This window comes from Haliotis rubra, unplaced genomic scaffold (assembly GCF_003918875.1).
Source record: "Haliotis rubra isolate DU_JTF1 unplaced genomic scaffold, ASM391887v1 Scf4, whole genome shotgun sequence".
Lineage (NCBI taxonomy): Eukaryota > Metazoa > Mollusca > Gastropoda > Lepetellida > Haliotidae > Haliotis > Haliotis rubra.
In genome coordinates this window covers 5,202,518-5,225,544 of record NW_025767079.1, presented here as the reverse complement: position 1 = coordinate 5,225,544, position 23,027 = coordinate 5,202,518, and the positions used below count along the sequence as shown (strand labels likewise).

The window sequence follows — 23,027 nt, the reverse complement described above, 5'->3', positions numbered from 1 at the left end:
AGCTCGATGTACATTGCACCTATCATACCGTTTGTATATACTTTTTATGTTGTATAAATGTAAATATGATTTATGTACATCTTATGCTGCAGTTTGCATTCTGAGTGAATAGAGTTCAGTACAGTTCAGTCCGTCTGGCTTCATTCATTATCTGTAATCACAACAAGCGTCACTGTACATCAATGTCGTACGTCAACTGTATAACCCCCCAAATCCTTCATTATATATATAGTGTATATATTCTCCTTGTGCATAATTCTGTTTAATAATTGCTTGCTAACAGTGTTAGGATCTACACCAAACCTTGCATGTATTGCAATAAAGAAGTTGTCCCTCCCTAAAAAGCTTTTCCTTCAAGCACTAGAGAATTCCGTTAGAGTATACTGTCTATGATAAGACGTTGTGTGGGCGTCACGACCGAGTCACGGAAGACAAACTCACTGACTTCGTTTGTTCCAAAAGTATTATAAGTACGCCTTTGATGTTTGTGGAAGGTCGTGTACAGTTTTTACAGTAAGATGGTACACCAGGACAGCCAAGCCATGGTTTGGGTATGATGGTACACCAGTACTACCAAGCCATGGTTTGGGTATGATGGTACACCAGGTCTACCAAGCCATGGTATGGGTATGATGGTACACCAGGACCACCAGGCCATTGTTTGGGTATGATGGTACACCAGATCTACCAAGCCATGGTTTGGGTATGATGGTACACCAGTACTACCAAGCCATGGTTTGGGTATGATGGTACACCAGGACTACCAAGCCATGGTTTGGGTATGATGGTACACCAGGACAGCCAAGCCATGGTTTGGGTATGATGGTACACCAGGTCTAATAAGCCATGGTTTGGGTTTGATGGTACACCAAGACTACCAGGCCATGGTTTGGGTATGATGGTACACCAGGTCTACCAAACCATGGTTTGAGTATTAGTCCAGGAGGAGAATCTCAAAAGGGGCCTAGAAATAGGATTGCAATAAAGAAGTTGTCCCTCCCTAAAAAGCTTTTCCTTCAAGCACTAGAGAATTCCGTTAGAGTATACTGTCTATGATAAGACGTTGTGTGGGCGTCACGACCGAGTCACGGAAGACAAACTCACTGACTTCGTTTGTTCCAAAAGTATTATAAGTACGCCTTTGATGTTTGTGGAAGGTCGTGTACAGTTTTTACAGTAAGATGGTACACCAGGACAGCCAAGCCATGGTTTGGGTATGATGGTACACCAGTACTACCAAGCCATGGTTTGGGTATGATGGTACACCAGGTCTACCAAGCCATGGTATGGGTATGATGGTACACCAGGACCACCAGGCCATTGTTTGGGTATGATGGTACACCAGATCTACCAAGCCATGGTTTGGGTATGATGGTACACCAGGACTACCAAGCCATGGTTTGGGTATGATGGTACACCAGGACTACCAAGCCATGGTTTGGGTATGATGGTACACCAGGACAGCCAAGCCATGGTTTGGGTATGATGGTACACCAGGTCTAATAAGCCATGGTTTGGGTTTGATGGTACACCAAGACTACCAGGCCATGGTTTGGGTATGATGGTACACCAGGTCTACCAAACCATGGTTTGAGTATTAGTCCAGGAGGAGAATCTCAAAAGGGGCCTAGAAATAGGATTTCGTAGCCTCCCCAGTACTGATTTTGTTTGACACTATTTTCAGTTAGTATGATGTCTTGGGCTCATGAAAAGGCCTGTAATACTCTCAGATTGTGGTATCAGTTTTTTTTTACAGGCCATTATATGTGGTGGGGGTCTGGGGGCATTTTCGTCACATTTGGTTTGCTGCCCGACAACATCTCAAAGTTAATCATTAATAGTTTTACTACTATCAATCTGATCACTTTCATTATGACTTCTGTGTACTGCTAAAGGATGTAAAAATTATTTGACATAATTTTGTTTTGAAAAACAAATCAAAATGGCCGCCATTATGGCCGCCATTTTGTTTTGTCGTGTTTTGCCTTCTGGGCACTTAAATCTACATAAAAATGTACACCGAATGTTTCCATTTACATCCAAAGTTGATACTTTTGATGTGTTTGGACGCTTGTTTCTCCTAGAGTGATGGCTTGGGCACAAAACAAGTCATTTGGTTGGCCATATCGTGGTAATTTAATGTTTTACAGCTTTTTCTTTGAGACAGGGGTATTTTAGCATTTCTCAGACTTTTCATGGAAATGTGTGAGGGTGATTTATTTAATGGCAGATAACATTATTTTTGTTACTAAAACAAGTTGTTTTTGTTTTCTCTTTACTTCTAGAGTGACGGCATATTATTAGGGATTTTTATATTACCCAGAATTCAAAATGGCCGCCAAAATGGCGGCCATTGTAGTTTTTACTACATATACTTAGTGGAGGACTAAATTTGTACTGATATGAAATCCAAACAAATCATTTGGTGTCTAATGTTGAATACAGTATAGGAATAGAGCTAAATTTCAATGATAAGGTCATTCAAAGCTTCATACTCCTAAAATATTTGATGAAATAACATTATCCAAAAGTGTTTGAAAACTATGCTTCATGGCCGATAACTACGTCTAAGCTTTGGTTGTAGGCATTCAAATTGTTCTATCAGATAACTCTTAATCACTTTTGATACATCCATAAGCTTGCAATTAACCCTCCTTTTCACTTTCTTTCATTTCATATGTTACTTCATGTCACAATCGGACCTGTGAAGATCCGGGTTAGAATTGATCTTCAATAACCCATGCTTGTCGTAAGAGGCAACTAACGGGATCTGGTAACGTTGTCAGGCTCGCTGACTGGGTTGACACATGTCATCGTATCTCAATTGCACAGATTGATGTTCATGCTGTTGATCCCTGGATTGTCTGGTCCAGACTCGATTATTTACAGACTGCCGCCATATAGATGGAATATTGCTGAATGCAGTGTAAAACTAAACTCACTCACTCACTCATGTCAGAATCGGAGTCATCTACTGGCAACAAGTCAAATGTGTTCGGGCAACAATCATCTGCCATACAAAAAGACATGCCTATGTGCACACTATATCATTCTTTCTGCTGGCATGCTGACTTTTTGCATTTACACGATGTCAGTTCAACCAATCCACGGGGAGCAGGATGTCTCGACATCAGAATAGGATAAGCTGACCATCACAAATGCTCCAACCATGGTCAACTGGTGAAGGGATGTTCATGACTGTTTCCAAACTTGGACTTGGTAGTTTACTCTTTCAATGTGATGTTTTAGACTGTTGGATGTTGGTGGGAGGTTTTCATTCAATATCTTGTGTCATCTACAGACATCACTGGATTATTTGGTACATGCATAGAACTCACAAACTGGCCACAAGATATAATGAGTGTTTCTTGAACATCCAAATTGTCATCCATTTGTTGTGTGAAGCTTCTCATCCCTGGGCTTTACATCCTTTTGGGGAATCAATGTAGAAAAGGTTTTCAGGTTCAGTCGATGTAAAGGTGACCACAAGTTTGTCCTGGAAGAGTTCAATCGACTACTTATGAAGTTATCCCTTTGCTCTGCCCCAATCTGTTTAACATGCAAGAGGCTGTGAATCATATCCTTTCGGACAATAACTCCACTTCCAATGTTCACAAGATGCAGACATCATTCATTTGGAAGATTGAATGGATTTGTCATCAACCCTGATGTGAACATGGACATTTCTAGTGTTCATTTTACAATGGCCCATTCAGATGGAACATTAAGAAAGAACATCAAAAGCGGTTTGTTAAATGAACTTTAAAAACTTTTGGTCCTTCGCTGCTTATACTAGCATAAGAGAGAATGTTGCCAGTTCATATAGTTGATGGAATGGCAAAATTGCAAATGTTCAGAAAGGGAGCTGCTTCCACATTTGGACACTTGGCTGATATACATTGAGACAACTTCACTTCAATTCTGAATCGAACAGACTGCATTAGAGTTGATGTTGTTTGGGACAGGTATGCCAGACAAGAGTAAATCAAAGCAGGGGAGGAAATCAAAAGAGGATCGCCAACGGCGCTAGAAGTCAAGATTGTTGGCACAAACAAACCACTGCCAAGACAATGGGGAAAAAAACATCAGCAGTCCTGTCAACAAGTCTAGTCTTGTAGCATGTATGAACGAACGATGGTGTTCTGTTGGTCCAGCCATGCTACCTGTTGGTAAAGCCTGAGTCACACCAATGTAGTTCTTAGGACGTCCTGCCCTGTCCAAACAATAACTGTAAAGTGACCTCGAACGGGATAGAACGTGTAACTTTTGTATAAATTACAATGCTAGTTTGATCATAAACAGTTCTCAGTACGTCTGTCTCGTCTTTACCCTGTCCTCAGACAGTCGGTGTTACGTTTAGAGTGGTTAAAATTGCCTGTTCACCCCGTGTGGACAACGTTTTCAAGCAGTCCAATCCTGTCCATAGTCACTTTATATCCCTTCTGAACTAAACCTATCTCGTTCTTAATGCGCACAACCCCGTTCTAACTCATTCTTCTAAACCAACTCTTTTTCAGGCACTTCTTCCCATTCTCACTTCTTTATCACTCCGTTTCTAGTGTGTGCAATTGTAATAGCAATAACTTCCTGGTTCGATTTATATAAATACCCTGCCCATTCTTATTCCGTTCTCAGTTTCAAGGTGGAAACATTGACATCACCATGCCTCCAAGGAAGAAGAAGGGTGAACATCTAATTTATAAAGGGGTTAATGCGTTCAAGAAATTCATCAAACATGGGTGGGGTGATTCTCAAGAAGTTGTAGAAGGGCTCATGATCATCAAGGCGGAGCTCCTCCATCAGTTGATGATAATGTCCCACAGTTATTCACCTCTCAGGTTTAAGCCAGTTCCTCACCCAACAAGTTCTTGTGTTTTCCTTCTTTCTTGCTCTACCAACTCTTTGTACTCTTGCTCTGCTTCCGATAAAAAATGCAGGAAACCAGCATTCAATATTCTGACAGCTGCAAACTTGTTCATAGAAACTATATCCCAAATGACGACCATGATAAAAACGCATGTATATATACCCTACCTTGTCATATCATAATGCACACAGAGTTGACATAGTAAGAACTGCATGAGAACTACATAAACATACTAACAACGAGTAGAACGTGATGAGAACCAATTGCAAACTGTTAGAACCCTGTACTACAAGTTTCGTCAGAACGATTCATTTTGTTTTGAACATATTTGCTTGGAATAGCGACTAACTAGAGTTCAGTAGAGTTCTGCAAACGGGATGGACCAGGTGGAAACTGTGTACAAACGTATTGCAATTGATGCCGGACTGCACTACGTCCGCACACATACCCAGTAAAATTGAAGCGCCGCGATTCCGTTCGTAGTATGGCAATTCCGTTCTTAGTATGGCAATCTCATTTTAAGTATGTTATTACTCCGTCCCATTTTAGAACGTGTAGAACGTTCGACATGGGGAATTGACTTACATAAGTCCTCTGAAAGTCACCAACAAACATTGACACAGTTGACATTGACATCCAAAAAGGATGTAAAGCCCAGGGATGAGAAGCTTCACACAACAAATGGATGACAATTTGGATGTTCAAGAAACACTCATTATATCTTGTGGCCAGTTTGTGAGTTCTATGCATGTACCAAATAATCCAGTGATGTCTGTAGATGACACAAGATATTGAATGAAAACCTCCCACCAACATCCAACAGTCTAAAACATCACATTGAAAGAGTAAACTACCAAGTCCAAGTTTGGAAACAGTCTCTGCAACCAATCATGAACATCCCTTCACCAGTTGACCATGGTTGGAGCATTTGTGATGGTCAGTTATTCTGATGTCGAGAGATCCTGCTCCCCGTGGATTGGTTGAACTGACATCGTGTAAATGCAAAAAGTCAGCATGCCAGCAGAAAGAATGATATAGTGTGCACAGAGACATGTCTTTTTGTATGGCAGATGATTGTTGCCCGAACATATTTGACTTGTTGCCAGTAGATGACTCCGATTCTGACATGAGTGAGTGAGTGAGTTTAATTTTACGCACTCTGTTATATTCGAGCTATATGGCGGCAGTCTGTAAATAATCGAGTCTGGACCAGACAACCCAGGGATCAACAGCATGAACATCAATCTGTGCAATTGAGATACGATGACATGTGTCAACCCAGTCAGCGAGCCTGACAACCGATCCCGTTAGTCGCCTCTTACGACAAGCATGGGTTATTGAAGATCAATTCTAACCCGGATCTTCACAGGTCCGATTGTGACATGAAGTAACATATGAAATGAAAGAAAGTGAAAAGGAGGGTTAATAGCAAGTTTATGGATGTATCAAAAGTGATTAAGAGTTATCTGATAGAACAATTTGAATACCTACAACCAAAGCTTAGACGTAGTTATCGGCCATGAAGCATAGTTTTCAAACACTTTTGGATAATGTTATTTCATCAAATATTTTAGGAGTGTGAAGCTTTGATTGACCCTATCATTGAAATTTAGCTCTATTCCTATACTGTATTCAACATTAGACACCAAATGATTTGTTTGGATTTCATATCAGTACAAATTTAGTCCTCCACTAAGTATATGTAGTTAAACTACAATGGCCGCCATTTTGAATTCTGGGTAATATGTAAACATTCCTAATAACATGCCGTCACTCTAGAAGTAAAGAGAAAACAAAAACAACTTGTTTTAGTAACAAAAATAATGTTATCTGCCATTAAATAAATCACTCTGACACATTGCCATGAAAAGTCTGAGAAATGCTAAAATACCCCTGTCTCAAAGAATAAGCTGTAAAACATTAAATTACCACGATATGACCAACCAAATGACTTGTTTTGTGCCCAAGCCATCACTCTAGGAGAAACAAGCGTCCAAACACATCAAAAGTATCAACTTTGGATGTAAATGGAAACATTCGGTGTACATTTTTATGTAGATTTAAGTGCCCAGAAGGCAAAACACGACAAAACAAAATGGCGGCCATAATGGCGGCCATTTTGATTTTTTTTACAAAACAAAATTATGTCAAATAATTTCTGCATCCTTTAGCAGTACACAGAAGTCATAATGAAAGTGATCAGATTGATAGTAGTAAAACTATTAATGATTAACTTTGAGATGTTGTCGGGCAGCAAACCAAATGTGACGAAAATGCCCCCAGACCCCCACCACATATAATGGCCTGTAAAAAAAAACTGATACCACAATCTGAGAGTATTACAGGCCTTTTCATGAGCCCAAGACATCATACTAACTGAAAATAGTGTCAAACAAAATCAGTACTGGGGAGGCTACGATTTGAAATTTTTCAGCTGCCTCCTCCTGGACTATATGATGGTACACCAGGACTACCAAGCCATGGTTTGGGTATGATGGTACACCAGGACTACCAGGCCATGGTTTGGGTATGATGGTACACCAGGACTACCAAGCCATGGTTTGGGTACAATGGTACACCAGGACAGCCAAGCCATGGTTTGGGTATGATGGTACACCAGGTGTAATAAGCCATGGTTTGGGTTTGATGGTACACCAAGACTACCAGGCCATGGTTTGAGTATGATGGTACACCAGGTCTACCAAACCATGATTTGAGTATGATGGTACACCAGGACTACCAAGCCATGGTTTGGGTATGATGGTACACAGGGACTACCAAGCCATGGTTTGGGTATGATGGTACACCAGGACTACCAGGCCATGGTTTGGGTATGATGGTGCACCAACACTATCAGGCCATGGTTTGGGTATGATGGTACACCAGGACTACCAGGCCATGGTTTGGGTATGATGGTACACCAGGTCTACCAAGCCATGGTTTGGGTATGATGGTACACCAGGACTACCAAGCCATGGTTTGAGTATGATGGTACACCAGGTCTACCAAGCCATGGTTTGGGTATGATGGTACACCAGGACTACCAAGCCATGGTTTGGGTATGATGGTACACTAGGTCTACCAGGCCATGGTTTGGGTATGATGGTACACTAGGTCTACCAGGCCATGGTTTGGGTATGATGGTACACCAGGACTACCAAGCCATGGTTTGGGTATGATGGTACACCAGGACTACCAGGCCATGGTTTGGGTATGATGGTACACCAGGACTACCAGGCCACCGTTTGGGTATAATGGTACACCAGGACCACCGGGCCATGGTTTGGGTATGATGGTACACCAGGACTACCAAGCCATGGTTTGGGTATGATGGTACACCAGGACAGCCAAGCCATGGTTTGGGTATGATGGTACACCAGGTCTACCAAGCCATGGTTTGGGTATGATGGTACACCAGGACCACGAGGCCATTGTTTGGGTATGATGGTACACAAGATCTACCAAGCCATGGTTTGGGTATGATGGTACACCAGGACTACCAAGCCATGGTTTGGGTATGATGGTACACCAGGACTACCAAGCCATGGTTTGGGTATGATGGTACACCAGGACAGCCAAGCCATGGTTTGGGTATGATGGTACACCAGGTCTAATAAGCCATGGTTTGGGTTTGATGGTACACCAAGACTACCAGGCCATGGTTTGGGTATGATGGTACACCAGGACTACCAAGCCATGGTTTGGGTATGATGGTACACCAGGTCTACCAAGCCATGGTTTGGGTATGATGGTACACCAGGACTACCAAGCCATGGTTTGGGTATGATGGTACACTAGGTCTACCAGGCCATGGTTTGGGTATGATGGTACACTAGGTCTACCAGGCCATGGTTTGGGTATGATGGTACACCAGGACTACCAAGCCATGGTTTGGGTATGATGGTACACCAGGACTACCAAGCCATGGTTTGGGTATGATGGTACACCAAGACTACCAGGCCATGGTTTGGGTATGATGGTACACCAGGACTACCAGGCCACCGTTTGGGTATAATGGTACACCAGGACCACCGGGCCATGGTTTTGGTATGATGGTACAACAGGACTACCAAGCCATGGTTTGGGTATGATGGTACACCAGGACAGCCAAGCCATGGTTTGGGTATGATGGTACACCAGGTCTACCAAGCCATGGTTTGGGTATGATGGTACACCAGGTCTACCAAGCCATGGTTTGGGTATGATGGTACACCAGGACCACCAGGCCATTGTTTGGGTATGATGGTACACCAGATCTACCAAGCCATGGTTTGGGTATGATGGTACACCAGTACTACCAAGCCATGGTTTGGGTATGATGGTACACCAGGACTACCAAGCCATGGTTTGGGTATGATGGTACACCAGGACAGCCAAGCCATGGTTTGGGTATGATGGTACACCAGGTCTAATAAGCCATGGTTTGGGTTTGATGGTACACCAAGACTACCAGGCCATGGTTTGGGTATGATGGTACACCAGGTCTACCAAACCATGGTTTGAGTATGATGGTACACCAGGACTACCAAGCCATGGTTTGGGTATGATGGTACACCAGGTCTACCAAGCCATGGTTTGGGTATGATGGTACACCAGGACCACCAGGCCATTGGTTGGGTATGATGGTACACCAGATCTACCAAGCCATGGTTTGGGTATGATGGTACACCAGTACTACCAAGCCATGGTTTGGGTATGATGGTACACCAGGACTACCAAGCCATGGTTTGGGTATGATGGTACACCAGGACAGCCAAGCCATGGTTTGGGTATGATGGTACACCAGGTCTAATAAGCCATGGTTTCGGTTTGATCACACCAGGTCTACCAAGCCATGGTTTGGGTATGATGGTACACCAGGACTACCAAGCCATGGTTTGGGTATGATGGTACACCAGGTCTACCAAGCCATGGTTTGGGTATGATGGTACACCAGGACTACCAAGCCATGGTTTGGGTATGATGGTACACCAGGACTACCAGGCCACCGTTTGGGTATAATGGTACACCAGGACCACCGGGCCATGGTTTGGGTATGATGGTACACCAGGACTACCAAGCCATGGTTTGGGTATGATGGTACATCAGGACAGCCAAGCCATGGTTTGGGTATGATGGTACACCAGGTCTACCAAGCCATGGTTTGGGTATGATGGTACACCAGGACCACCAGGCCATTGTTTGGGTATGATGGTACACCAGATCTACCAAGCCATGGCTTGGGTATGATGGTACATCAGTACTACCAAGCCATGGTTTGGGTATGATGGTACACCAGGACTACCAAGCCATGGTTTGGGTATGATGGTACACCAGGACAGCCAAGCCATGGTTTGGGTATGATGGTACACCAGGTCTAATAAGCCATGGTTTGGGTTTGATGGTACACCAAGACTACCAGGCCATGGTTTGGGTATGATGGTACACCAGGTCTACCAAACCATGGTTTGAGTATGATGGTACACCAGGACTACCAAGCCATGGTTTGGGTATGATGGTACACCAGGACTACCAGGCCATGGTTTGGGTATGATGGTACACCAAGACTACCAGGCCATGGTTTGGGTATGATGGTGCACCAAGACTACCAGGCCATGGTTTGGGTATGATGGTACACCAGGACTACCAGGCCATGGTTTGGGTATGATGGTACACCAGGACTACCAGGCCATGGTTTGGGTATGATGGTACACCAGGTCTACCAAGCCATGGTTTGGGTATGATGGTACACCAGGACTACCAAGCCATGGTTTGGGTATGATGGTACACCAGGTCTACCAAGCCATGGTTTGGGTATGATGGTACACCAGGACTACCAAGCCATGGTTTGGGTATGATGGTACACTAGGTCTACCAGGCCATGGTTTGGGTATAATGGTACACTAGGTCTACCAGGCCATGGTTTGGGTATGATGGTACACCAGGACTACCAAGCCATGGTTTGGGTATGATGGTACACCAGGACTACCAGGCCATGGTTTGTGTCTGATACTACACCAGGACTACCAGGCCATCGTTTGGGTATGATGGTACACCAGGACTACCAAGCCATGGTTTGGGTATGATGGTACACCAGGTCTAATAAGCCATGGTTTGGGTATGATGGTACACCAGGTCTACCAGGCCATTGTTTGGGTATGATGGTACACCAGGACTGCCAGGCCATGGTTTGGGTACAATGGTACACCAGGACTACCAAGCCATGGTTTGTGTCTGATAATACACCAGGACTACCAGGCCGTGGTTTGGGTATGATGGTACACCGGGACTACCAGGCCATGGTTTGGGTATGATACTACACCAGGACTACCAGGCCTTGGTTTGTGTCTGATACTACACCAGGACTACCAGGCCGTGGTTTGGGTATGATGGTACACCGGGACTACCAGGCCATGGTTTGGGTATGATGTTACACCAGGACAACCAGGCCATGGTTTGGGTATGATGGTACACCAGGACTACCAGGCCATGGTTTGGGTATGATGGTACACCGGGACTACCAGGCCATGGTTTGGGTATGATGTTACACCAGGACAGCCAGGCCATGGTTTGGGTATGATGGTACACCAGGTCTACCAGACCATGGTTTGAGTATGATACTACACCTGGACAGCCAGGCCATGGTTTGAGTATGATGGTACACCAGGTCTATCAGGCCATTGTTTAGGTATGATGGTACACCAGGACTACCAGGCCTTGGTTTGTGTCTGATACTACACCAGGACTACCAGGCCGTGGTTTGGGGATGATGGTACACCGGGACTACCAGGCCATGGTTTGGGTATGATGGTACACCAGGACAACCAGGCCATGGTTTGGGTATGATGGTACACCGGGACTACCAGGCCATGGTTTGGGTATGATGGTACACCGGGACTACCAGGCCATGGTTTGGGTATGATGTTACACCAGGACAGCCAGGCCATGGTTTGGGTATGATGGTACACCAGGTCTACCAGACCATGGTTTGAGTATGATACTACACCTGGACAGCCAGGCCATGGTTTGAGTATGATGGTACACCAGGTCTATCAGGCCATTGTTTAGGTATGATGGTACACCAGGACTACCAGACTATGGTTTGGGTATGATACCACCTGGACTACCAGGCCATGGTTTGAGTATGATTTTACACACCTAATTCTTTTCAAGTCATCCACATCATGGTTTGCCGCACGAGTACAGTCATGGTCCTAGTTTGTATAAAGTCCTTTAACGACCATTTACTTTGAATATATCATAACCTGCATGTACAATATTTTATCCTATATTATAAATATGTGCGCAGTTTTAATGTGTATTTGTTACTTGCCGATATTCCTTTTTCGAGATAAAGCTGACTGGCAGTTATCTGGAATCCTCAAGTGAGCAATTGAAATCTGGGGTAGAGCGCGACAATATGACATATGGCAGGTGATACCAGTACAACAACATATCCTTACCCTGGGGAGATGGGGTAGCCTAGTGGTGAAAGCGTTCGCTCATCACGCTGAACATCCGGGTTCGATTCCTATACGGGTACAGTGTGTGAAGCTCATTTCTAATGTCCCTCTCCGTGATATTGCTGGAATGTTGCTAAAAGCGGCGTAAAACTAAACTCACTCAATCACCTACTTTCATTTTCACCTGGTGTCATCACTGATTTTGATTCATTCATATAATGTTTTACTCCGTGTGATATCTGTTCCGGTATACATTCCCATTTCGCCAGCTCATTTAAATAACACAGGACCAATCAGAAATATTGATTTTTCCCGTCCACAGTCTCTGAGAGTGATCGTTTTGATCACTAAAAAATCACTAAAAAATAACAGTTGTAAATACAATGCTTTCAATCGGCCGAAGGGATGGAAGTAATTAAATGAATGAATGAATGAATGAATGAATGAATGAATGAATGAATGAATAAATAATGCATATAGATATAAGCTTTAGATTTGTGATTACATTTTCTGATCTAGAATAAATTATTATTATAAGATTATGAAATAATAATGGCTGAATGCTGAAAAACGCGGTCTTGTAAGTGCAGCAGCTGCAACTTTCCCATGAGAATGCCCCTCCCTCTGTTAGCATACCACTGGCATTTGTAAGGCAATAAGATAATAAAAACCAATAACCACGATCAGATAAGGTAAAGCAAAGTCCATAATGAACTTCAACCAGATGCAATATTTTATCTTTGAATGATCTCATGAGTAGGCATGCTGCATCTGAAGATTACGGTATTTACACAATCCAGAAATCCAATACACAGCTAGGGCTGTGGAGAAAATGGATGGTCTTCAGGCGTCGAAGTGAATGTGGACATTTTGAAAATTTGAAATTGATATTCAGGAACAAGGTGAAATCAACTACTAGACAACATCACTCATTTGGTCACAGTGGGATAGATCGAATTTACTGTTGGTGTATGTATTGACTGAGGATGTTAAGTATTTGACGTGTTCATCTGAACTAAGCATTACCAAACAATCTAGCTCATTATCCCTGGTATTGAATACACCAATTAAGACACAAATGTTTCAAGGGTATTTACACTTGCCATACATACCTGTAAAAAATATAATACAATGAAATAGACAGATTCACGCTCTCTATTCATTGTAAACCTAGTCAACTGCTAGAACGAAGTATTTCAAATTGCGATCTGTTTGCGCGCGTGTGTGACTATGTGTGTGACTGTGTGTGGGTGTGTGACTGTGTGTGTGTGTGTGCGTGTGCGTGTGTGTGCGTGCGCGCGTATGTGTGTGTGACCTTGTTGAAATTTGAAATGTTCGATTGTTGCAACAACTAACGCCTCTCACTCAATCACAAGAAACTGCTCGCCACTTTGAAACTCTCATTTCCGTGATGTTAGAATACGAGTATGTGACGCACGCACGCACGCAAGCTCGCACACACAAACACACACATGAGTCATGCGTGAGTGAGTGAGTTTAGTTTTACGCCGCACTCAGCAATGTTCCAGCTATATGGCGGCGGTCTATAAATAATCGAGTCTGGGCCAGACAATCCAGTGATCAACAGCATGAGCGTCGATCTGTACAACTGGGAACCGATGACATTTGTCAACCAAGTCAGCGAGCCTGACCACCCGATCCCGTGAATCTGCTCGTACGACAAGCATTGGTTGCTGAAGACCAATTCTAACCCGGATCTTCATGGGACTGGCACGTGAAATAGTGTGGTGTTATAACAAATAAGACAGTCATGTAAATGAAACTACCCGCACGAAGGTGAGTGACCTTTTGGTCAGTGAGCGGTCTCCAGCACGCATCTGCTGTGATATAGTTTCACGAATGTGATGCAGTTATATAATTATTGATTCCAATGATTCATTTTTATTGTGTTGCATTTTTCCCTAGCTGTTCTGTTTCCGTAGGTGTAACAAAATGCAGATTGATTCATTTGTTAATGGCAATGAGGGCAATTCATCTGTTCAGAAGCTTCCAAATGTCCCCCGAGACATTTGGGGCAAACCTGGATTAATCTGAGATGCTTGTTTATGATAACAATGATACCGCCTCTTCCAGAGTCCAATATCCGTTTCCCGGAAATCATGTATAGTTATACATACACCAGAGTGTTGTTACCGTTCCTAGGTTCATTCGAGCGCAGCAAAATGGCAAACTTGCTGTCTATCAATCATCATCATCATCAACATTACCATTCTCTTTATCAGGAATGAATAAGAAACAGAAGACGCAGTTGTTCCTTTTTCTGAGTAACAAAGAGGGCATAATTTCGAATTTGGTTTCAAAGACCATCACATTTGGTTGGTTAGTTGGATGTTTTACGCCGCACTCAGCAATATTCCAGCTGTGCGCCGGCGGTCTGTAAATAATCGAGTTTGGACCAAACAATCCAGCGATTAACATCATGAGCATCGATCTACGCATTTGGGATATGATGGCATGTGTCAACCAAGTCAGCGAGCCTGACCACCCCATCCCATAGTCGCCTGTTACCACAAGCAGAGGTTATTGAATACCAATGCTAACCCGGATCTTCATGGATTCACCTTGACGGAGAAAAGTACATGCCCCATTTACATCCGGATGAGAATTGGTCTTCATCAACCAATGCTTAAGAGTAAACCGTTCACACTGACGTAAGGTAGTTAAACGTAAGGTATAACTAGATATTTTGTTTGTGAAATACCGACCGTAATTTGAATACAGGATTTATTTGTTGTTTGATCAGGGTTAATAATATTCATGACTTAGGTAAAGCGTTCAGAACGTTTAATGGCGGACTCGCGGAAGACATTTAAGTGTAGGATAAAAGACTCCTCCTCGGTTTTGGTTGAGAATGTAAAACCTCAGGAGAAGGAAATCCCGAATTTCCTGACACTGAGCTTTTATATTCTCAACCAAAACCGAGGAGGAGTCTTTTATCAAACTTATAAACCGTCTAAGGCAACAAAAAATTACTCAAACAAGCTCTGAAAATTAAACACATACAGACTGAAACGATTACACCGCGGTATAATACAGATCATCGGGATAAACACCGCGGTAAAATGAAGAGCATTGGGATCACGTGAATCTGCACGTGCAGCATGCCGTGTCATGCTCAACATCCGGGTACCTCGACCGCATGGTCTCATCAGTTGACTGAAAGATACGGTAGCGAACATGTCTGACAACGAACTGTTTCTAACACAATCTACCTTCCGGGGAGAAAGTGACAATGACGATGAAGAGAAAACGAAAAACTGAAGCTTTGCGTACCTAAAGGAACTAAATACAAAAACGACTGGGCGTTGTCTGTGTTCAGTCGCTGGCAGAAGGAGCGCTGTCAACGGCCCATGAAGGATAATATTGCCCTCTCATGTGGATGTCTGTAAACTAACTTAGTGGATATGACGCCAGCTGAAGTTAACACGGCAATGAAATACATGTACTTCATTTTCGAAACCAGAAAAGTGGACGTTACTCCTTACCTATCAAGTACTCTGTATGGCTTGTTTGCGGCTTTGTCCTCTGCAGTGAAAATGTCTGGATCAAGGAAAGGTTTGTTCGAACATGATGAGTTTGCTGAGTGTAGAAAAGCGCTCGATGCCGCAATGAGAGAAAGGTCTGCTGCCGGGTTCGGGACGTCTGTATGTAAACACACGGAGATAATATCGGAGGAGGAGGGGCAACGCCTTTGGGAGAAAGGGATTCTAGGAGAAGAAAATCCCCAACAGCTCCTTGATACTGTTCTTTATTTGACAGGTGAGTAACAATTTCTGTAACTATACGTGTATATCAATACATATTAATACAAGCACGGAACCGAGGGGAGGGGGTATTTCGGGTGCGCGCACTCCATTCAAAAACAATCCTGTATCCTATTTATCAAAAAGAAATTCAAATCAGCTCAGCTTTAATTTTCCTTCTGTTTAGTTTGTAATCAAACATTTACTTTTTACAGGACTACATTTTGCGTTACGCGGAGGTAAAGAACGCCGAAGCCTCCGGTTGCATAGCAACCCTCAGATCACTGGCCTACATCAGGACACAGGCGGCCGACATTATCTGTGTTACACGGAAGATGTGTCTAAAACTAACCCGGGAGGAATGACCCAGAGGAAACTTAAACCTAAAGTAGTTCGAGCCTACGAAAATGATGATTCAACGAGATGTTACGTCCGACTTTACCAAAAGTACAAGTCGCTGTGTTAAGTGTAAATAATAATAATAATAATGATAACGAATAAATAAATGAATACAAACATAAGTGTAAATATAAATACATGAATATATGATACATTTAGAAATACAATTAATATATATTTCTGTAAAATGTTAGTCTCCCTTCCAATCCAGGATGCGTTCTATTTCACGCCGGTGAAGAGGCCGAAGGATGATACAGTGTGGTACCTGGATGTTCCGGTGGGACATAATACTTTGCAGAACACTGAAAAGAATATGCAGTCAGGGAGGCATAGAAGGTCGTAAGACGAACCATTCTCTTAGAGCAACCGCAGCGACGAGGTTGTTTCAGACAAATGTTGAGTAACAACTTATTTGTGAACACACTGGTAAAGTTTAATGAATTTCTGTTTACAGTAAGTAGTACGTACGATGTGTTTGGCAGGAATAAATCGTCCATTTTTGTACTACTTTACACAGATGGCAAATATCTTTTCTTCAGATCATAGGAGTGCTGTGCGAACCTACAAAAGAAGCAATGACGCCCAGAAGGCCCTTGTTTCCGACATAGTTGCAAAGAATCCCAGAATTTCTGCTGATCCCCAAAACTGCACCACCACCGCCACAACACGGTTGGATGCTCATCTCGAGCGTGGAAACATTTCCGTTACCTTCAATTTTCACTAAATTACGTGTACAATGACTATTCAGACATAAAGTGGCAAAGTTTGTTGGGTTTTTTATTTCCATTGGTACGTCTGCATAGACTTGCACAGCAACATGTTTCATTTAGTCGTGTCTATAACATGTAATACTCGCAGATTTATTTAATGACAGTTTTGACACAACCAAAACAAACATTTTGCTGTGTGAAAAATTCTCAGGGTATGAGGTTTTACAACGACCATTGTAAAACTTCGTACCTCGTATGAGGTTTTACAATGGTCATTGTAAAACCACCTGCAACCGTAAAACCTCTACCGAGGTTATTCCATAATGCGAAGCAACTACAAGAACAATAGACAACATTGGCCATAGGTTTATAAAATGTCACATCAGTGACCACGATGATGTCTGATTTCAGTTTCGTTTTTTGAATGTTCCCATATTTCTAGTGAAAATTGACTTGCCTTTGCATGTGTTTGCGACCGGTGTCATCGATGTGTCAGGATACACTCACTTCTCGAACACACCTGGTATCATTCCAGGTTGATAGTAATTCCTAAAGACATGCGTACATCACTCGGGGTGAGAGAGTGAATGAGTATGTTTTTCGCCGCTTTAGCAATGTTCCAGCAATGTTCCAGCAATGTTCCAGATATGTTCCAGCATTATCATGGCAGTGGTCACCAGAAATGCATTTACTTTTTGTGTTGCCAGTAGACCCTAGTGACAAATATGCAATGAGGTCCCTGAAATGAGTTATTTCGATTTTTACGTATTACCTTCATCTTAAACTGAAATCTGTGGCATGGACAGAAAGGTTACGTGGACAAACTCGCACTGGATGGGAAGAATCTTATTTAATGTTATTATTATTTGTATTTTAACATCCGCTTCTTCCTTTTGCACTTGTGGCCTTTCAAATCATAGAACGTTACATATATGTCGACTTAAATGTATCGAGATGGAGATTACCAGATCCAGGGATTGGGATAGAGAACTTTGACAATGGGCCATTTTCAGGATTATTAGCCATTTTCTGAATTTAGAATGGACCTCTGCCCTTGCATCAATAGTAAACTTCAAAATTTTAATGGGCCATGTTTTATTCTAATGTGCAAAATGGGCCATGGCCCCTGCCTTTCCCAATCCCTGCCAGATCAATATTTGATAGCCCTGAATGTAACTGCGGGCATCACACTGAAGATGCGCTTCATTTCTTCCTCATCTGTCCTACATTTAACGACATAAGATTAAATGCACATTTCTTTACTAGGTTTAATTTGTCTTCAGTTTTATATGGTCATTCGGACTCATCTCAAAGGTAAATCTAGAATTATTAAAATATCTACATAACTACATCATATCTTCTCAGAGATTCTCGCAATTTACCTAACTTAGTTTTATTGTATATACCGTGCTTTGCTAGTATCTTGACATCACAATAGCTACTAAATTCTTAAGCTGAGTTTATTTGCCTTCAAAGATATTTTTGTAAATTCTCACACATAATATTTTCATTATTGTCCTTTTAGATTTCCATTATGTTTTGCACATAGTCTATGTGGGGTCGTAGTCAAATGGACCGAAGGACTAAAGGGCCGAAAAAAAGTCTCATGGGCCGAAGCCAAATGCCAAATGGACCCAAATCAAAAGTCAAAAAGTCCATAATAAAATAGTGTTGATAGTGTTTTGTTTGTTGTTGTTGTTGTTATCTTGAATGGAATTTGAACATGTGACTCAAATGTTTTCATTAAGTATCTCGACTCAGTGTCTTAACTAATGAACTCACTTCCATTGACAATATGGTATATAACCTGCTTTCCAACCCACAACATCCACAACACTAACCATGACTGCCCAGTGTGTGCAGTGACGATGTGTTCAAGAGTGTATGCCCCAAGTGTGTTCGTATGAACTTGTGAGAAACTGAAAGTAGTGTAGCACCTGAACCGGATATACCAGTGCTGGAATGAACTGAGACTTAAGTGCTTTAAATTATGAACTATGAATCTATATGTACTGCCATTAAATGCTAAGACATGCTTGGCAAATACCATTTTATTATTGTTATGATATTATGTTTTAATGCTGTATATGTCAATGAAAAATGAAAAACATTTGTGAAATTATTTTTGTTTGGCCCATATGACTAAGAATAAGGCCCTTTTGACGTTTTTTTCACGGCCCATTTGACTTTCACCACGGCCCATTTGGATTTTTCCATCGGCCCATTTGACTTGGCACTTCTCGGCCCTTTTGTCCTTCGGCCCATTTGACTAGATCCCGTCCATGTGTACACCACTATCTATGTTATTGTATCATTGCCAGGGAGCGGCATTGATATAAGGATGTTCATGCTTGTTTTCCAATCCCGTCATGATTACTTGAATAAATATGTTTTAACCACTTAAATGTATAGATTCTAGTGTTTCTATTTGCTTTTTCTGGAGAGTTTATCAATTTGTCAGATTTCCTAGTAATTGCCCAGTTTCTTTGGATTCCAGATGTGACAAAGCACACATTTGCCTCTTTTGTTTCAGAAATTAAAGCATGCTTTCATCAAATGCATTAACAAAAATGCCTGACCAGTTACTCAGAATATTGCACTGAACAGAACTGTTGAAAACCTGTTTCCTTAGTTGGAAAGCATTTATGCGCGAGAGCATCCTTTTAATCAGACAGCCTGGATCATTGTGATGCCGTCGACCACTGTCCCAAATCGTACTTAATACATTGTATTATCAATGATGAAGCAATCAACTTAAAAATCGTTAATATTAATATCTGTCTGTCATACTTGTGCAAAACATCATAACAAAGTTGTGCAAAACATCATAACAAAGTTAAACATTGCGAAAGGCAGCTCTGATACCACCTCTCGATCAAATACTTAGCTGGCGAATAACATCAAGCGATATTTGATTAGCTGTGTGGTCACAAGTAGGGGGTGGCCGGGTCGTGTGCACAGATATCGACTATTTAAGCCATGGTCCCTGGAAGGAGGCAGGGTGAAGCTCATTTCCTGCATAGAGCGATGCGAGGTTTCATTCCGATCAGAACTGTGCCTGGTTGTATGATTAAGGTGAGAACATTGTTGTAATGTTCATTCACTTCTGGCAATTCTAGCAATTCTTGCGTTCGAAATATTTAAAGCATTTATTGAGGGAATTTGTGCAATGGATGTCATCCTTTTTTGTAATTCGCATGGGTCAAAATCATGGTTTATTACTAAACATACCATACTTTGGATAAACTGATAATTCTATGTCAACTATGTTAATAAGTTATGAAACGATAATTTAGATATATTGATAATTTTACATTGGTATTTTATCATATCATACTTTGGATGTATGAATAATTCTATATTGATATGTTATAGTACCATAATAATTATATATTGATAAGTAATAACATGATACTTTTGATACATTAAACACTCTTTGTTGATATTATCACACGACACTTTGGATATATTGATAATTCTGTATTGATAAGTTGCCATGTTTGGGATATATTAATAATCTCTATCATTTTTGCAAATGTAAATTCACATAATTGAGAAAGAGAATACATATATTTAAGCCTAAGTTATGAAGGGAGTGAGTTTTGATGTGCTAAACATATTTCGCAAACGCTTGGACCACTTTTGAAAACAAATGACAACAATTTTAAAGAAAGACGTTTTTATCATAATTAATACGTAGTGTTTCTTGTAAATCCTATAATATTTTTTTCGATATATTAGATCTTGATATCGGTTCCTCCAAGACAGTGTTCCAAAATGTGAAAATCACCATCTCTGCGCTGCAAATATCATGACAGAAACGACTGCACACTAAAACCTAAATAATTCACTTATAAAGATAAACCTTAATTCGTCCCAAAGGTTCGAACTCCAAGTTCAAAATGGCGGCCATGCCAGTCATATTGAAAAACCTATTTACGACCCATAATCAGTGAATATGAATGTTGAAAAAATGAAACTTTGTGTGTGTATAGCTTATAGTGGAACGCAACACACATAAGCACAATGTGTTCTTGTGAAATGGGGGAGGTGGGGTAGGTTGTTAAAGCGTTCGCTCGTCACGCCGAAATCCCGGGTTCGACTCCGCACATGTGTGAAGCCCATTTCTAGTGTCCCCCGCCGTGATGTTGCTGGAATAATGCTGAAAGTGGCGTAAAACTAAACTCACTCACTCACTCACTGAACTTGTTTCGCCTTTTGCGTTCACGACGTCTGTTTCGTAGGATGATCGATGCTGGTTGTTCTCCAGCAATGACGTTTTATATTTCAATCATTAGAATTTTTCTGTAAGCTTTGTAGCCTCAGTATTTATGCAATATTTATCTTCTCAAGATGACACTTCAAAATGACTTCAGACTCTTTTAGAAAATAATACAGATATAAAGATATTTAGATATTTCACTGATTTTGAAATGTAAGACGTGATGCTGTTCAATGCAATATTTACAGTGCGTTGTGCTGCCAATATCATTTATTGATATCGCATTGTATGTCAACATGCAATACAATGGCAAATATCTGTTTAACAGTAGAAACATGTGCTGGAATATTATTCTGAATTCGAATATAATATTACACCTGAGACTTATCTTATAACAATCCAACGATGTACGTTCCCTAGATTTAGATGTAATTTACACAAATTAAACATACGTGCGGCATGAGTTTCTAAAACTACAGATATTGTTAGTACATCCTGGACGTATTGTTCTCATGGCAAGGAATATAACATCATATACTGAAAGCCATTCATACTTTCTTTACTCACACTAATTACAACATATATAAACCTAACTGGCAGATATGTTTTAAGTGAACATCTGTGAATAATTTCATCTGAAAATGTCCAGTCAACAACAACATCAGTGACACAACAACGACATCACACAAAGGAGGGGTCACTTACAGTCAATATCGTGTGTCCACCGTGCGCTGCAAGACATGCTCGCAGTCTTTGGGGCATTGAAAAACACACATTTCTCAGGAACAGCTGTTGGATGGTCTGCAGCCTCTGATGGTCTGTGGTCTGATCATGACACCACCCCCTCCAAAACGATCATGTTCAAGGACACAGTTTGGCGCAAGTCTTTCTCCTTTACGTCGATAAATCTGTTGACGTCCATCTGCAAAGGATAAGTTAAACCTGGATTCATCTGAAAAAATGACATCTGGCCATGTCCTGTTGCCAAGATGGGCCCCATTTGCTGCCCATCGCTGTCTGACAAGTCTGTGGCGATGCAATAAGGTTGGACCACGGTACGGGTGACGACACCGGATGTTAAAGGCAGCAAGGCGTCCTTGCACCTTTTGGGAGCTGAAATGACGTTGACTTGTCCCAATTGTCCTCCTTGCCTAATCATCAGCTGTTTGGAACCGATTCCGCAAGTGTGAAACTCGGATACTGCGGTTTTGTCGAGCTGTTATCACAGGTGGTGCACCAGGTCGCGGACGATCAGCAACACTTCCAGAAGCCCGAAAACGTTGTCTGAGTCGACTTACAGTGGATGGATGCACATTAAAGTGCCTGGCAATCATCACATCTGAAGCACCTTGGCTGACCGGTATGGTCAGCCAAGGTGCTTCAGATGTGATGATTGCCAGAATCCTTTGATATGATAACCTGAATCCTTTCGTCTTGTGTCAAGTGTGGCATTTTCTCAAAGTGATTGAGTTCCACAATTCCTTGTGCTTTTACAGGGCCTGGGTACAGGTAATGCATGTTCACAACGTGTTTAATGAATGTGGTTGTGTTTACGAGAAATGTCAAAGGTTTAGTTTTAAGTATCAAAGTTCATGTGAGGGGAATGCTCCGGGATTCGAACTC

The 23,027-nt window shown here is 41.8% G+C and overlaps 1 protein-coding gene across 5 annotated transcripts; it reads left to right on the top strand.

The window, feature by feature from the left end:
• Positions 1-15,374: 15,374 nt before the first annotated feature.
• LOC124287048 lies at positions 15,375-18,862 on the top strand. Of its 5 annotated transcripts, none has more exons than XR_006901186.1 (4): positions 15,380-16,089; positions 16,289-16,520; positions 16,684-16,867; positions 17,012-17,239. XR_006901186.1 is itself a non-coding variant. In XM_046723517.1 (3 exons), coding segments are annotated over exons 1-3 (603 nt in total). In that variant the 5' UTR covers positions 15,379-15,734; the 3' UTR covers positions 16,686-18,862. The 5 variants fall into 5 exon arrangements, 2 of the variants coding, with proteins under 2 accessions (XP_046579473.1, XP_046579472.1); XR_006901187.1 differs by having other exon boundaries at positions 16,684-16,898; XR_006901188.1 differs by having other exon boundaries at positions 15,375-16,089; positions 16,289-16,541; positions 16,684-18,862.
• Positions 18,863-23,027: the final 4,165 nt, after the last annotated feature.

What these genes read in the sequence shown, in the direction of transcription:
- LOC124287048 (XM_046723516.1), top strand. Translation starts at nt 15,735, where the DNA reads ATGACGCCAGCTGAAGTTAACACGGCAATGAAATACATGTACTTCATT. An exon ending in TACTGTTCTTTATTTGACAG is followed by an intron (nt 16,090 to 16,288) that starts GTGAGTAACAAT and finishes TACTTTTTACAG; the next exon opens with GACTACATTTTGCGTTACGC. An exon ending in TACGTCCGACTTTACCAAAA is followed by an intron (nt 16,521 to 16,683) that starts GTACAAGTCGCT and finishes CTTCCAATCCAG; the next exon opens with GATGCGTTCTATTTCACGCC.